The sequence below is a fragment of the Trachurus japonicus genome, chromosome 17, assembly GCF_045865225.1.
Source record: "Trachurus japonicus isolate A0001 chromosome 17, Traja_1.0".
Lineage (NCBI taxonomy): Eukaryota > Metazoa > Chordata > Actinopteri > Carangiformes > Carangidae > Trachurus > Trachurus japonicus.
The window spans coordinates 264,758-282,449 of NC_140923.1; the positions used below are offsets into that span (position 1 = coordinate 264,758).

Below are 17,692 nucleotides of genomic sequence, written 5' to 3' on the forward strand. Positions count from 1 at the left end.
TTTAAATCGAGTTGCAGCATATAGAAATATCTGAGCTGGTGCATGAAAAGGTTGGGAACAACCACTGCTTTACAGTCGTATTTCTGCTGTTATTTTGGCGAAAGTAACTCAAAAGTAATACAAAAGTAGTGTAACGCATTACAATTCTGAGACAGTAATATTGTAATGTAACTAATTACTTTCAAATGACAGTAACTAATAATATGTAATGTATTATATTTTGGATATAACTTGCCCAACACTGGTTATTTCTCAGTGATTCAATTTCTCATATTGTGGAAAAGAGGAAACATTTTTTAAATAATTCATTCACAAACTGTAAAAGTCCAGAGTTTTATATAATAATCTATAATTGAATAGATTATTTTATTATTGATAGATTAGGTGAATATTATCTGTATGAGTGGTGGTGGCAGCTGCAGTGTTATTGTTGAGCTCCGTTCCACTGTGTGACTGGTTCAACGGGAAGCTACAAAATCATTTTTGGAGAAGGGACCAGACTGTTTGTAGAAACCAGTGAGTACCAAGAATTACTTTATTTATTTATATATTCATTAGTTCAAATGAAGTCAAGTCATGGGTCTGAAACATATGGAACCGTTTCAGCACAAGGCCATGATCAGATATACACACGTTTTTATTGGTTTCATCTATTAATTGTTAGTTATGCCAATAATTCTGACTGAAAAGCCTAATGTGTGTTATCTGAAGCAGCCTGAGGTCCATGTGGTTTCTGCTCAGACCAGATTCACTGTGTGACTCAAACAGGAAACTATAAACTAAGTTTTGGAAAAGGAACCAAATTAAACGTGGAAACAAGTGAGTATGAATGAATTTACTTCATTTTCTTAATTTAAGAAAACGTGTTGTAGTGTAACAGGCAAGGCAAGACAAGGCAATTTTATTTGTATAGCCTGTTTTTACAAACAGTTTGTCTCAAAGGGCTTTACATGGCATCATAACAACATCCTCTGTCCTAGCACAGAGACAACGTTAGGAAGTTTTACTATTAAGTTGGATGAAGAACTAATTTTAGCCGCTGTAGTTAGTGTTGATGTGATTGGGTACATTTACATTTTATTTTAAAATGTGTATCAATGTACATTGTCCCTCTCCATCAAATAAAACTGACTTGAATTGATGTAGTGGCACAGTAGAGTAGAGTAGCAGCATGTGGTTATTGATGTGATCAGATTCACTGTGTGACTGGATCAGGAAACTACAAACTGTATTTTGGAGATGGAACCAGAGTAACTGTAGAAGCCAGTGAGTATCAGTGAGACTTTATTCATTTATTACTTTATTTATTTATAGTTAAACTTTATGCAATGAAATGAGTGGAAGTGTTTGATGATGATGATGATGGTGTCAGATATCTGCCCCGTCAGGGCTGGGTTAGTGGAGCTCAGCTGGATTCATGTTGAACATCTGCTTGTTGTATTGATTATCTACGAGGAGGTCAGGTGGAGTGTTTCATGTGTTTTAGGATCATTATTGGTCAGTTTTAGGTAACAGACACATTTGTTTGTAGACGATGATGTGATTGGACATCAGTTATTGTTCTGAGAGGGAACAATGTGTGACTGAGTCTGGTGCCAGGAAAATCACTTTTGGAGACGGAGTTAAAGTGAAGGTGGAGACCAGTGAGTATTGTTATTATCTCTTAGTTTTTTTCATTTGAATTGTACGTAGATCTGATAAAAGTAAAACGGCTGGAAATCAGCGATAAAACTGAACCATTAGTTTTATAAAATGAACATGATGATGTGATTTAAAATGCTGCATTAATCACTTCTAATCAAAAGAGAAGTTCCCAAACTGAAGTGAACACAGTTTTCCGTTGCCCCAGCTAGCGGTAGAGTTCAGCAGTTATATTTTACATATTTACAGATGAAAAAAATACTACTACTACTCAAAATATCCAGAATTCTTCGGAAAAGAGACTAAATGTAACCACCTAAGTGTTTTTAGAGAGTTAAAACTGTGTTTAGAAGTTAAAACAGTTTTTAGAAGTTAAAACTGCAGCGGAGCTTCGTGTAGTTGACGTTGGAGTCAGATTCACTGTGTGACGAGTGGATCAGGAAACTGGAAACTGTTTTTCGGGGAAGGAATCAAACTAAATGTAGAAATGAGTGAGTATTGAATATAAATTCATCTGTTTAAACAACCAAACCAATTCTTCTTTTTTTTTTTTCATCAAAACCGTGTGTTATGGATGCAGGAAATACTGTGATATTGGGTTAAATGTCACGTCAGATTGGATTTATTTCAGTTAAATATAACACGTTATATAAATAAACTACTACAAACTGACCAACTAAATCTGATCTAAGGACACATTTTGAGAACATTTCCTCGGTCACAATATTAAATGTGATAATCGCTATAAAAAATATGTTTAAACAGTCTGCTGTTAGTTTGTATAATATTTCATTCAGTCCATCAATCAACACTCATTCTGATGTCGTATCTAAATTCATCTGACGTCAACATGTCACATATTTTAGTTACAGTTTGAAATATAAACTTGATTTCATCAATAATTACATGCAGATTGGGAGATGATTAATTATACGTTCAGCTACTGAACGATGATCATGATGATTCACGTTCTTCACACATCAACAGTTTGTTAAACTCTATAATCAAATGCAGTCGTTCAATCACACTTCAGCATTTGCAGCTAAACAGCAAATAGTGTTTTATTTTCCTTGTTAGATGTTAAAAGTTATAAACTTGGTGATGAATCGGGTTAGGTGCAGTTCTGGTTCAGACCAGATTCACTGTGTGACGACGTCAGGGGACAGAAGGATGTTGTTTGCAGCGGGAACCAGAGTAACAGTAGAAAACAGTGAGTATTAAAAGACAAAAACAGACTCAGAGCGTTTGAATTAGGGCTGGGACCATATGCTTTGTGATTCAACGACTGCATTTGATTATAGAGTTTAAAAAAATGTTGATGTGTGAAGAAAGTGAATGATCATGATCATCATTCAGTAACTGAAAGTATAATCATCTCCAAATCTGCATGTAATTATTGAATTTTTAACATTTATCTGCACACAAATACTGTAGGAGCCTATCAATTAACATACTCCATTATAAAGTGAACTTAAACCCTTTTCAAAACCTGGACTCTCTGGATGTAAAAAAGGCGTACAAATGCACATTGCACAATATTTTAAAAAATTAAAAAAAAAAAAAAAAAACGTCAAAAAAGATATCACGATATTTATGTGAATAGATTTTTTTCTCCCACCCCTAGTTTGAATGTCATTTTATTTCTTACTTTTCTAACTCTTAACACAAACTCCAAAGAATCCAGATAAATCACACAACACAACACAACACAGCCGCGTGCCGTCAGTTAAAGTCGAGCTGTTTGCAGACGATGTGACTGAGTTAACGTCAGATTCTTTGTGTGGAAACCAGTGAGTTAATTTATCTACAGTTTAGTGAACAAATCAGTAGCGTCACAGAAATAAAACATCCATTAACTTTAGCCCATCTGAGTCCAGTCAGTGAAAAACAGGTCTAATTGCATAGAAATGTGAAGTTTGGCTCTTTGTGGTTTGTGTGACTGAGTTTCCTGATGTGTGACTGGATACGGAGAGAAGTTCATATTTGGCCCCGGCTCTAAACTGACCGTTGACTCCAGTAAGTTTCAGTTTAAGTTCCTTTAATCATCTGAGAGGAACGATGAGAGCTTTGATCCAATCAGTGTTTGTTTCCAGTTTAATACCTCATTTATCTACATTTCTTTAACTCTTCACTTTAGATAAACCTTCCTAAACTAAACCCCTAAACTGCCTCATCTGTTCCCTTTTTATTCTTTTTATTTATTATGGACGTGCTTGTTTTTTAGTAACATGTAGAATGTAAAGTCAGTTAATAATCAATAGGAATAATAATCAATAGGAATACGATGTTTGTGTAGTAAAATGTAAATCCAGTAGCAGACTGTTGTTGTCTGTGGGTTTATGAAGTCAGGTTTCTCACTGTGTGACTGGTTTCTCTGGAGACTACAAACTCATCTTTGGTTCTGGCACCAAACTGAAGGTTGACACGTAAGTTCATTTATTTATTAACTTGGTTTAGCTAAGAATCAGTTCTCTAATTTTAAAAACATTGTCACCAGCAGCTGATGTGTAGTAGTAGCTATAATAAAAAACCTCCATTATACAGATTCAGAGTTCAGATAAAAACATAGATAAAGATTTTATAAAAAGTGCGTTTAAAAGACTTAAAACTAAAACATGAAATGATGCATAATCACAAGTAGCTGAATTAAAACTGCAGCAGCTTCTACTCTACACACCAAAAACACCAGAAGACAAAAAAAAACTTAAAAAAGACTTCTATTAGTTCAGTAACATCCATTTTTCTGTTCACTCTGAACATCTGTTTACAGTAAATTTGCCAAATAACAAATGAGCGACTTCGTGACGACTTTGTCTCAACCTCTCGGTTTGTGCAGCTGCTTGTCTCGTTGTGTGACTAACGTTGGGAATTCAAAGCTCGTCTTCTCTTCTGGCACCAAACTGAAGGTTGAAGACAGTAAGTTATTAAACTTCATCTGTAGGAACTGAACTTTAGTTATAAGTGAAGTCTCTGAATTAATATTTGACCTGGTTTCATGTCGGCGGAGTTCTTCTTTCCAAAGCGGAGCGTCTCTCTCGTTTTGTATCTCCAGCATTATCTCTGTACTCTTCAGATAGATAGATAGATAGATAGATAAATAAATACTTTATTAATCCCGAAGGAAATTCATCTTCATCATCTTCAGACTCCACCTGTAAAGATATTAATGACATCTTTGTGAACTTTATTTGGCGTAACAAACAGCACAGATTAAAAAAAGCTGAAAAATAATCGGTCTGAAGGGGGTCTTGAAGTTACCAACTTCATTGACATCAATAACACCTTCAACATTAATTGGTTGAGAAGATGTTTGCTTAATGGTGAAGATTCCTTATGGTATTTCATTCCTTGCAATATCTTAAAATAATGCGGTGGTTTACAGTACAGTATGTCTTAAAATGTAATTATTGTCCTTCTAGACTTCCTCTCAAAATGTCTAACTTTCACAGACAAGCTCTCTTAGCATGGAAACTTCTTTATGTTCACAACTTTCCCCCTCATAAAACCCTCCTATGGAATAACAAAGATATCACAGTAAAAAACTAATCTTTCTTCCTTCCTTCCTGGCATACAAAGGGCATATCTTGTATTATTGACTTATTTGATAAACATGGTAACCTCCTTTCTTATAATGATTTTCTCAGGACCTTTGAATTTCCTACTAGATTTAAAGAAGTTAGTCTTGTATGTCAGGCGATTCCTTCTGGCTAAGATCAAGTCATCATGGAAATGAAGTAAAAAAATACTGGATAATCTCACAGTGACCACACAACAAGTATTTCTGGACAAACAACCAAAACAAATATTTGTCTCAATTCCTTTGTGTAACCTGAGTGTAGAGTATGACCGGTATGTTATCATATGTTATGGGATGTTGGTTTACGTAGTCGTGTTTCCTGTTGTGTGAAGGATTTCTCCAGCAACAAACTCGTCTTTGGCTTCGGCACAAAACTGAAAGTTGAATCAAGTAAGTTATAGATTTATCGTCAAAGCTCCGGTTCATTATAACAATTAACTTACAGTTCGTTAAAAAAACCTCCTGCGTTATCGGTTAATTAAACCACAGCTTTTAAAGTCATCTGATATGCCTACAAAACATCACAATTCCATTAATGATATATTACATGATTCTTGGGCTAAAATCACTTGTTTAAATGAATATCATTAAGCCTATATACGTAATGTACCATTTGTATTTGTATTTTTATTTAGCACATAAAAGATGTATAAAACAGCATATTAAAAAGTGGAAAGACAACAACAAAAGACATACAAAGTATACAGTAGAGAAAGCAAAAAAAAAAACCCTAAGGGCTGGTCAAGTCAAGTCAAGTTTCCTCCAAAAGACACAAACATTCAACACACATTTAATTTACAGAATGAGAAAACAACATAAAACTATTAAAAAGAGAGAAAATCTATATAGTGTGAAAATTCAACATACATTTGTTAAGAATAAGCATTCAACATAAATTTATAAAGATAAACATTCAACATACATTCAGTTTACAGTCATGTGAGAAACAAAACATAAAACAATTAGAAAAAGAGAGAGAGAAAATCGAACTATGTGGATTGTGCGTTGCTCAATTGGGCCAATAGAAAGTGAATTGTTTGTTTCTTAAATTAATTTATGCTTGTGCAGTTTCTAAGGTGGATTGGTGATGAATTCCAAAAGTGCAGAACTCTAAATCTAATTGAGAACTGAGAGAAAGATGAAACTTAAAACAAGTGGGACGAAGATTATTTGCTGATCTAGTGTTGAAATTATGAATCTGGGAAAATGTGTACAAGCTTGTGTTGTAGCTACTGGGCAGCGGTGTTGTTGTTCAGAGCAGATCCACAGTGTGACTTCATCCTCATCTTCATCTCTGAAGCTGCTGTTTGGAGAAGGGATCAGAGTAACGGTGGAGAGCAGTGAGTAGAAACACGTCAAACTAAACCGCTGTGACACTGGATCAGAACCACAGCTGCTTTTTACCATGTAAACACCAAACCTGGTTCATCCAGTGGATTATTATACGTCTCATTGCTCCAGTGCTCCTTCTGGCAGGGGGACTTTGGCTGTAGGAACTGGGTTAATTTACTTTTTATCTTGATTTAAATGTTCAAATACACTGTCCCTCTTGAACAAATACAGGAAAAACTAAACTAAACTAAACTAAACTAAACTACACTAAACTAAACTAAAGAATTGAACAGAGAATGTGAATGAAAGCCTTTCCAGTGTTGAGCTGTGTGTAGATGATGAGATGAAGCTGGACGGTGACAGACAGTGTGTGGTTGTTGTGTAGTTGTTGTGTGGCTGTGAACCACAGTGTGACCTCCTCAGGAGCAAACTGGAAGATTAGTTTTGGTAACGGAACCAAACTGATGATAGAGAACAGTGAGTAAAACCCAGATATTCAAAACCTACAGTCATTTTGTTCATGCATCACTGTTTTATATTGAATTTGTATCTAAAAAAAGATTGTAATTACACTAAAGTTTAGTTACAAGTTGAGTCTGCAGTCCTCAGTCTGCAGCGACTGCAAAAAAAAAAAATTGAGTTAAAAGTTAAAATAACAGACACTGGATAGTTCCACAGAAGATGAATCAGCTTCAGTCTGACTCTAAACCCGTCTGTTGTTCAGATATTTACATGTAGTCTAAATACTGATGGTTGTTGTGTCAGTTATTTTAATCTTGCCATAAACATTTTAATAATCCTGAGCTACTTGGATGAGTGTTTGTCTGGAGTAACAGCCGACACTGCAGCTGATCTGAGGTCAGTTTGTGTCGTAGCTGCAGCCACAGTGAGACTGACTCTGGACTCAGTAAAACCACCTTTGGTTCTGGATGCAGACTGACGGTCCAACACAGTGAGTCCGTTTCATTCTTGTGATCGAAGGTTCAGGTTGTGACATTTTTCTTCTTAGTTTGTACATTTTTTTTATTTAGCTTTTATAAAGAGAAAGTGATCAAACGGACTCTTCAATGACCCTCATCAAACCGTAGCTTCACACTGGTCAGTGTTGCTGTTTGTGTGGACTTTGTTCTGGTTTAAACTGGTTCACCACCACCAACAGTGAAGTTTAATTTAATTGAATTCAGTTTATTTGATAGGGACAATGCAGGTTAATTAACATAGTGACATTTCCACTTTGTTTCATTTACCCATAAAAACCAGTGATAAGTTAGAGAGAAACAGACAGAGATCCATCCCAGCCCATAGTGAGTTGGTGATAAAAGACAGTGCAGTAGTGTGTAGATGTGTAGACAGTTGTGAGTTGTTGCTCAGCTGTGGTGAACTGTGTGACTGGAACTGGTTCCCAGAAGCTGCAGTTTGGACCTGGAACCAAACTCCTGGTCCACCAGAGTGAGTCCAACTCTTCATTAATAAACACACACACACTCAACACCATTCAGCTCTTTAATCTCATAAGAATCTGATGTTATATTAGTATAAATGGTTTCCATTAAGTTATTATTATAATAAGTGATTATGCTTTGGAGGAAAATAAAAGAAATCTGACCGTCAACTTAAAAAATCAAACGTAGCTACACGTTCAAAGAGAGAAATGATTCAACATTACATACTGGAGTTACATTTCAGAACAAAAGTACAAATCAAACTTTAAAATTGTTTCTAAGAAGTAATAATAATTCACACACACACACACACACACTGGGGGAGTTGAGTTAGTGTTGTGCGTTGTGTCAGTGTGTGAATGACGGGTCGGGGCGGCTGAGGTTTGCAGCCGGGACGGAGCTGAAAATACACAACAGTAAGATGATTAAACATTAAACAACTTCATGTTCAGTAACTGATCCATGTTTCACAGCTGCTGAGGAAACTTTACACATAGATTTAATATAAAAGGTGTTTATTTCCAGCTGCAGCTGTGAAGAAGAGCTGAGAGTCTCTAGTTAATCAATATTAATAACTCGCTAACACTTTACTTGAAGCATCGTCATAACAGTGACAAGGTCATAATCGTTTAGGACTGCTGTCATTAAGTGTCATTCGGTTTTGTCATGACAACTTGACATTTCATTTGTTTGGGATGTCTTGATTCTGACAACTTGACATCGATCAAAGTGGTGGCAGAATTTCTTCATTACACTGTCATAATGGTGTCGTGACAGTCAGTTTTGGGTTTTGCTGTCCACATCCTGTCAAACATCAATGACCAAGTGGTTCAGTTCTACATAGGTCCAGCAGTGTGTGTGTGTGTGTGTGTGTGTGTGTGTGTGTGGTGGTTATTGGTCTGGACTCAGTCAGTGTGTGAATGTCGGGAACAGACTCACTTTTGGAGACGGGATCAAACTTCACGTTGAGACTCGTGAGTTGTTGAACATCATAACATCACTGTTTCTGTGACTTTAACTGTAATTATTATTATTATTATTACTATTATCAATCACTGTAATTAGTAGAATCATAATTAAATGGAGCCAGATCATTTTAGTAAATAGAAGTGAAGTTGTAGTTTGTAACGTTTCACTTCAGATGTGTTTTAGTCCTAGATGTAGAAACCTGTGGCATCAGTGATGAGTCGTATCGACGTGAAGAAAAACACGCGGCTGTGAACGCGTCACGGTGTTGAAGCTTCAGTCGTCGTTGTATAGTTGTGTGTTAACGTGCTGCGGTCGCACACTGTGTGAACGCTGCTGGTAACAAACTGGTGTTTGGAGCTGGAGCTAAAGTCATCGCACAAACACGTGAGTCACAACTCAACTAAACGATTCACATTAAACACAACCTGCAGCTGGAAAACATGAAAAACATCTTCACAACACAACACTGACGTCAGAGTGGAAACGGTAAAAACATGAAGGGAAAATGAGACCGAATAAAAATAATATGAATTACATTTAAAAAGAAGACAGAGTATAAAATGACCAGTGTTGTTCATCAATACGTTACATTACATTTATCAGCTTCGTCTCCACATTTACAACATTTTAATATTCAACCATAGAGAAAGTATTTAAACTAAACCTGAACCAACAGATGTAAACATCTTCAAAACTCCTTTTTACAAAGTCTATAAATACTTCAACATTATAATACTACTATACTACTACTAATAATAATCACATAAATGATAATAAATAATAATAATGTAATAAAGTTAGGTGTGTGTGTGTTGTCCAGATAAATAGACAACGTAGCTTCAGGAGTTCTGTGTTTTTGATTGTTCAGACTTAAGACGATTTAAACGATAAAAAATAAGGATAAAATAAAAAACTAAAACCATTTGACTTCCACTGGATAAAAGACTATTGAAGCCTGTAACCATGGAAACAGTGGTGTTTCTGCAGGCAGCTCAGTCAGTGTGTGAACAACATGAAGCTCCTGTTTGGATCAGGAATCAGACTTTCTGTCCAGACACGTGAGTGTGAAGAGTCGAATATTAACGAAGATTAACCACAAGTTTCATATTTCACTGATTCTTTGTTTTAACTGTTGAAGCTGTGTGAGATCCGGTCCAGACACACAGACACACACAACACGTCTTTGTCTTCATCTTCTTCTGCTCGTATGGATTAATAACTCTGCAGCTGGGTAGGGTTATAGGTTATAAGTTATCAGTGTAGAAACTCAACAACAGGTCGTGAGTTGTTGCTCTGACTTCATCCACTGTGAGACGGGGACTGGGTCTGAAAAACTGCAGTTTGGACCTGGACTCAAGCTCCTCGTCCACAGCAGTGAGTACTGCACTATACTGTACTGTACTTTACTATACTGTACTGTACTGTACTTTACTTTACTGTACTGTATTATACTGTTCTGTACTGTACCAACTGTCACTTATATAAAAAACTCAACTTTCAGCAGAGTCATATGATGTTAAAGAAAACAAAACGAAAAACAACCAAAGTAAAAATGTGAATTGAAACCAAATATAACTGAACTTTGAAAGAGAACATTCCTGTAAAGAAGGGCAGCCATTATTAACGTTAATTATATTTACAACGTCTTTAGGTTGATAGATGTATTGATATTTTATTGATCCGGAGGTAAATGATGTATAAATGTATAACATGACATCGTCGGCGTATGGGATTGTTTTAAGCACAGTGACTGAAACAGAAACAGACCTGAACATAGAAACAAAGTGAAAGCTGCTCGTCTTCGTCTTCTTCTGGTCGTATCGACTCAAACACCACTTCAAAATGACCGGTTTCTATGTTTGTTTTACTATTTATAGGTAGGCTATGTGTTTGAGTTAAATGAACATGACAACATTTCTCCCAAAATTAAAAAAAGAAAAAAGAAAAGAAAAGTCTTTTACAGCATTTATTGGCAGAAAGTTACAACTGGTCAAAATAACAAAAAAGAAATCGAGTATTTTCAGACCTTGAATAATAGCTAACGCAAAGAAAACACGTTCATATTCATTCCTAAACAACAGAAATATTTTGATTTAGGAAGAGTTTATAAAGCAGTTGTAGTGAGATAATGTGGATGTTTAATCCAGCAGTGGTTTTTATTTATAATCTTCCTATAAAACCAGATGTGGTTCAGGTGATGACCTCATCAGTGTCTCGTTGTGTAGACTGAGTCGTGTTTGTGTTGGTGTTTGAAAAAGAAAAGCTGGGATGGAATGAGTGCCATACATGTAGAGATGCTTTTTAAAGAAACAATTGTCTAAATGATCTCTTCATTTTTTCCGCGGCGTCGGACATTTGAAGCGTAGAGCGTTGTGCGTTGTGCGTTGTGAGCTCAGTGTTTCCTGGTTAAAGTCCAACAACACAACAATGTGTGACACAGTCTGGCAACAACAAACTGCTGTTTGGAGCTGGATCCAAACTCCAGGTCGACAAAAGTGAGTTAAAGCAGAAGTAAGGTGAATGTTTGTGTTAATCTAAGTCTTAAATAGTTGTATCTTCCGACAGCAATCACTTCTATAGAGTGTTTGGTCTGAAACACGGGTCTGTCAGTCACTCTGCTCTGCTCTGAGCCCAGGAGAAAACTTTCCTTGTATCCTACAACCTTTATCCAATGATCCAACAAGGAAACTCGTAACTGGTGTTTTTCCGACCTGTGAAGTGGTACCAGTTCGATCTGGTACGAGTTCACGGGTCAGAAGTTACGAGTGGCCGTTATAGTGACTTTCACAGGTAAAACAGGTCGGAGAAACACGAGTGGGTTGCCTGGAACGCTACAAAGTCGTAAGTTGTGACATGAAGCTGTAATTTACGGTTTCAAAAGCCTGCCTGGAACGCAGCATTAGCCAAAACGACCGGACCACTTACTTCTGCTTTAAATAACCAACATTGTTATTATCACTGAGGTTTGAGTTAGTACGCTGCAGTGGAGCAACACTGAACGGACACGTGAATAACACACAGTGAAGTGAATAATCATAAAGACAAGATGGAGTTGATGACTAATATAAAACGTCAGGAGCATCGTTGTGTTTGTTTGAGTTAATGTGGCTTCAAACTGAAGATGTCCAGGTTCAGACTGAAACAAGAAGCCAAACACTGTTTTATATTTAGACTGAAAAGATACGTATTATATGTAAGAAGATTAATGATGGGACTGTGTGTTGAACTACTGCAGTGGTTTTATATATGTAAGAACATGAATGATGGGACTGTGTGTTGAACTACTGCAGTGGTTTTTGTAAGTGGTGTACTTCCTGTGTGAATAACAACAACAACAAAGTCCTGTTTGGATCTGGACTCACACTGACTGTTGTGTCCAGTAAGTGAGTCATGACTTCATTCACATGTTATACAACTTAGTTTAATGGAAATGACACAGATTCATCAGCCATAAATCAGCGTGTTGTGGTTTTATTCCAGTAACGGGTTGTGGTTTTAGTCTTATATTCCAGTAACGGGTTGTAGTTTTATTCCAGTAACGGGTTGTAGTTTTAGTTTTATATTCCAGTAATGGGTTGTAGTTTTATTCCAGTAACGTGTTGTAGTTTTATTCCAGTAACGGGTTATTATTTAATTCCAGTAACGGGTTGTAGTTTTATTCCAGTAACGGGTTGTAGTTTTATTCCAGTAACGGGTTGTAGTTTTATTCCAGTAATGTGTTGTAGTTTTATTATTTAATTCCAGTAACGTGTTGGTTGTGGTTTAAACTGTTGCTGGTAATGAGTGAGTCACTAACGATGAAATCAGAGGTGTGGAACTAACGAAGCACAAACTGTGGTTGTTGTAACGACACAATCTGCTGTGTGAATCACCATGGCAACAAAGTCCTGTTTGGATCTGGGTCAGAACTGATTGTTGTGTGAGTTACTTATAAAGCATCTACATAAATATGTGTTGTTATTATTAGTCGTAGTATTAGTATGAGTAGTAGTTTAATCTGCTGCTGTGTCGATTCTTCTTCATTTAGAGCAAATCAAGAAACAGCATCTGTGATTCAGTTTGATGTGTGGACAGATGTTGGACGGTTATTGGACAGATGTTGGACGGTTATTGGACAGATGTTGGACGGTTATTGGACAGCTAGGCAATTTGGCAAGGCAATTTTATTTGTATAGCCCGTTTTTACCACCAGTTTGTCTCAAAGGGCTTTACATCCCATCATAACAACATCCTCTGTCCTTAGACCCTCACATCCACTGAGGAAAACCTCATGGAAAACCCTTTTAACAGGGAAAACCAGGAGAAAGCTCAGGGTGAGCAACAGAGGAGGGACAGTTTACAGTTTATGTCACAGAATGTGCGAAATATGGAAATGTTAGCAGCTGTTGGATGGTTATTGGACAGATGGTGGATGGTTATTGGACAGATGGTGGATGGTTATTGGACGGTTATTGGATGGTTATTGGACAGCTGTTGGACGGTTATTGGACAGATGTTGGACGGTTATTGGACAGATGTTGGACGGTTATTGGACAGATGTTGGACGGTTATTGGACAGATGTTGGATGGTTATTGGACGGTTATTGGATGGTTATTGGACAGATGTTGGACGGTTATTGGACAGATGTTGTCTTCTACATCTGCTTCTGGTTGTTTCTCCTTCTTTTTCCACAGGAACCAAACGTGACTTAACCGCTCTCACCTGTTCTCCTTGTTCTCCTTGTTCTCCTAATCTGACCTCTGGCTGCTCTGTTTTTGTGTTTTTCAGTCGACGACTACGAGCCGACCCCATATGTTGTGACAAATGACAAAGGGGAGAAAGCCTGTCTGGCCACGGGCTTCAGCAGATACAGCAGGTTCAACAGTTCTCAGCCTGAAGATGGACTCTACTGGTCTGACTCGGCTCGCATCTCAGGAGACTCCCTGTTCAACAGTGTGGTGCTGCTGAAGGACGGGGAGGAAGGAAAATGTTCTAATGGTCAGTCATAAAGCTTTATTGTAAATGAAATAACAAAAATAAAATATATGTATTTTTTCTTTTAATGTGGAAAAATAAAGAAGAATAAAATAATTTCCTTATAAAGATGAAGTTCTTCAAACTAAAATGTAATATTCAAATGCTAAATGATGTTTTCAGTGAGAAAAAAGAGAATGAATGAACAGAGAGAGTTCTGAGTGTTTTTTTTAATCAAAGATTTCAATGTCACTAATAAAAGTTGACGTTGTTTTTCAGCAACAGAGGCGAAGGCGTTGCCGTGTGTGGACAAACTGGAGAGAGGTGAGTTCACTTCCTCACTGTGACGACCTGTTGGTGTGTTGTAACGAGTTGGTGTGTTGTAACGTGTCGGTGTGTGTGTTAACGTGTGTGTTGTGCTGTTTGCAGACCCCACGGTGAACACGGTCTCCCTGGTGGTGCTGGGCCTCCGGCTGCTCTTCATCAAGACCGTCGTCTTCAACGTGCTGATGACCGCGCGCCTCTGGATCAGTCAATGTGAGGACACGACACAACACACAACACAACACAACACAACACAACACAACACAACACAACACAACACAACACAACACAACACAACACACTGTAACACCGACTTTACTTTACTCTACTTTCTTTGTTTATTTGGGTGGGACAGTGACATCAATGAACATATAAAAACATGTAAATGTGCAGGATTATAGCAGCGATGCTAATTTCCATCCAGAGTCCCAAAACATAAAAACAGTACAGTGACAGGAAAACATAGTATTATAAACGACACAACAATACAGACAACAAGGACATAACAAAACAACTATAACTAAATAAAACACTGACATTTTGACAACATTTTAACAACACTTCCATGGGTAGTGGGACCTAAAGAGTTTCTGAGAGATAAAGTGCAAGGTGCTAAAGTGCTAAAGTGCTGGGTCAAAGTGACAAGTGCTAGAGTGCAGTAGTGCATCATGGGTACCAAGTTGTATCAGTTTAAAGTGCCAGGTGTATTGCATCAGATTACAGTACGACATGGTATATTATCCACATATTAGAACAACTATTTATATTCTATCTATATTCACGTTTTTGTTGCCGATCTCATTCAAACACTGCAGGTATTACATGACTGCAGCCGGACTCATTACTGCACACGAACCGGCCATAAACATTCACACATAGTAGCTATACCTCCATTATTTCAGACATACCGGTCATAAACATTCACACATAGTAGCTATACCTCCATTATTTCAGACATACCGGTCATAAACATTCACACATAGTAACTATACCTCCATTATTTCAGACATACCGGTCATAAACATTCACACATAGTAACTATACCTCCATTATTTCAGGCATACCGGCCATAAACATTCACTCACAATATCTACATATGACAACTCTGCTGACACTGTGGTATATTGATGTGTTGATGAAAAGAAAGGATCACCCCACTGTTTATATTTAGATCTGGGCACTTCCAGTACAAGTTGATTTGTCGAGCTCAAAGCTCTACCAGGATCTCGGACGGTTAAAAGCTCGGATAAATATAATGGGGCAAGGCCGTTAAGAGCTTTAAAAACAAACATTATAAGTTTAAAATCCATTCTAAAAAGGACAGGAAGCCAGTGAAGGGAGTTAAGAACAGGGGTAATGTGCACATTGTCTGTGAGTGTTGGTTAAAAGACGGGCCGCGGAATTTTGCACAAGTTGCAGGCGACTGATGGAGGACTGAGAGACGCCAACATGAATAAAAGTCCATTGCAATAATCTAACTGTGAACTAATTAAAGCATGGATGGCTTCAAAACATTTGAACTTTAGCTAAAAGACGCAGCTGGAAAAAACACAGAATGACACAGTATCTCCAAACACAATACAATACAATACAAGTAACACAATACATTCAGTTTTTTCATGGTTTAAGTGAAGAAAAGAAGCTTCCTGTTTCCTGTGTGTTTGTTGTTGTGAGTGAAACCAGGTTGTGATTGTAACAAACGTTTGTTTCTGTGTTTTAGGAGCTGATCAGAGACCAGTCGCTGCTCTGCTTCACGCCTGTTAACACGTAAACATGTAACCTATCAGCTGACAGCAGCATCATCATCCTCATCATCATCATCATAGCCCTACCAGTGAGGAGAAGCTGTGTGTAGTTATTGTGTGTCTGTGCTGCTGTAAATGATCTGCTGTGTGTGTGTGTGTGACGAAGCTCCAATAAAAACCACACAACTCACTCACTGTCGTCGTGTTTCTTCATTCACCTCCGCTGCTATTGGCTCTTCACAGTGTGATGTCACAACTCTGACTCATGACTCATGATGATGTTAGACACTGAGCCAAGGCCCATGATACAAAACAACAAAACAAAACCATGCAGACGTCCAAGAGCAAAGACAATACAACAGACCTGAGACTTGATCAGGTCTGACAAACAGCTCATCAGTCTCCATCATATCATCATAACAAAGTGTATTAACTTACACAAAATAAAGCAGTAAAAAACTACATCAAATAAAATCACAAAAGGAAAAAAGATCCTGCATATCTCACCATCCTTATCAGCAGTTGCTATCAGTGTCCATGTGCTTCCTCCCCAACAGAAATAGGAGGGATAAACAGAGGAAAATAAAGAATTAATGAATAAATGAATTACTGTAATTGAATTAGGTAAAAGAAAAAAGGGGAAACGGGGGGTAGAAGTGTTTGAACATACTGTTCATATGTTCATACATACGAGTACATGTATGTGCACACACTCAGGCTGATGATGTTGCAGTAACTGATATACTGATACATGTCTGAACACTGTTTCAACCTCAGTATTGATCAGTTTCCTGATCGTCCACCTCATCTCTGTGACATTTGGTTTATTATTATTTCTAACATTATATAATAACACTTAAATGACACAAAGTTAAAAATGGATGAAATCACCACCCAGCACCTCCTTCTGGATGAGTGACCGTATGCTCCAGTTAAGTCTTGAAAAGATCAAATACACACTTAGCATGATGTTGCACAGCAAACATGATGAGGCCTCCTCATTTATTCTCAAACTTGACTGTCAAATGACCTACTTCCACTTTTTTCTTTTCTTTCTGATAATTTCTTCATACATGTTGAATGACACCTTTACCTGTCAAGATCATAACCTTTATTTATTTATTTACATATTTAATTCCCTTAAAATGGGATGCACTGGATGTTGTAGGGGGGGATGGGTTGGGTGGGGGGTGTTTGTTTGTATATGTGTTCTGAGAAAAATCAATAATATTGTCTTTTTATATTACTGTCTCTTTGTACCTTGTTTTCATAAAGAAAATGGATGAAATCAATCCAAAAGTTTGGTGAAGAGTTGACACAGTAGCGTTTGTTGTGTGGTCATCAAGCTTTTTATTGAATTTGATTTGATCAGTTTCAGTGTTTTATTAGTTTCAGTCTCGTATGAAAACACAATCTGATTGGTTGACAGATCTATGATTACATCTGAGTCTGCTGTGTGGGCCCAGACCGGTTCAGACCGGTTCAGACTGGCTGGTGCAGCAGCTCAACCGGAGCAACAACACAAACAGGAAGCTGCTGTGACACATTTGTACTGATAGAAACTACGGCTGAGTCAAACTGAAACACCTGAGTGTGTGTGTGTGTGTGTGTGTGTGTGTGTGTGTGTGTGTGTGTGCGTGTGTTTGTGTGTGTGTGTGTGTGTGTGTGTGTGTGTGACTCTGCTTCTTCTCAAACTCTCTCTCTTCTG

General features: G+C 37.4%; 1 protein-coding gene across 1 annotated transcript in view; it reads left to right on the forward strand.

Annotated features, from left to right (window-relative positions):
* Nucleotides 1-16,003, forward strand: part of LOC146969653 (M1-specific T cell receptor alpha chain-like) — a 73,388-nt gene extending 57,385 nt beyond the window's left edge. Inside the window, exons 3-6 of the mRNA XM_085804456.1 lie at nucleotides 13,730-13,939; nucleotides 14,189-14,239; nucleotides 14,345-14,452; nucleotides 15,963-16,003. Of these exons, the coding sequence (XP_085660582.1) occupies nucleotides 13,730-13,939; nucleotides 14,189-14,239; nucleotides 14,345-14,452; nucleotides 15,963-16,003 (410 nt within the window). The remainder of the gene's footprint in view (nucleotides 1-13,729; nucleotides 13,940-14,188; nucleotides 14,240-14,344; nucleotides 14,453-15,962) is intronic.
* Nucleotides 16,004-17,692: the final 1,689 nt, after the last annotated feature.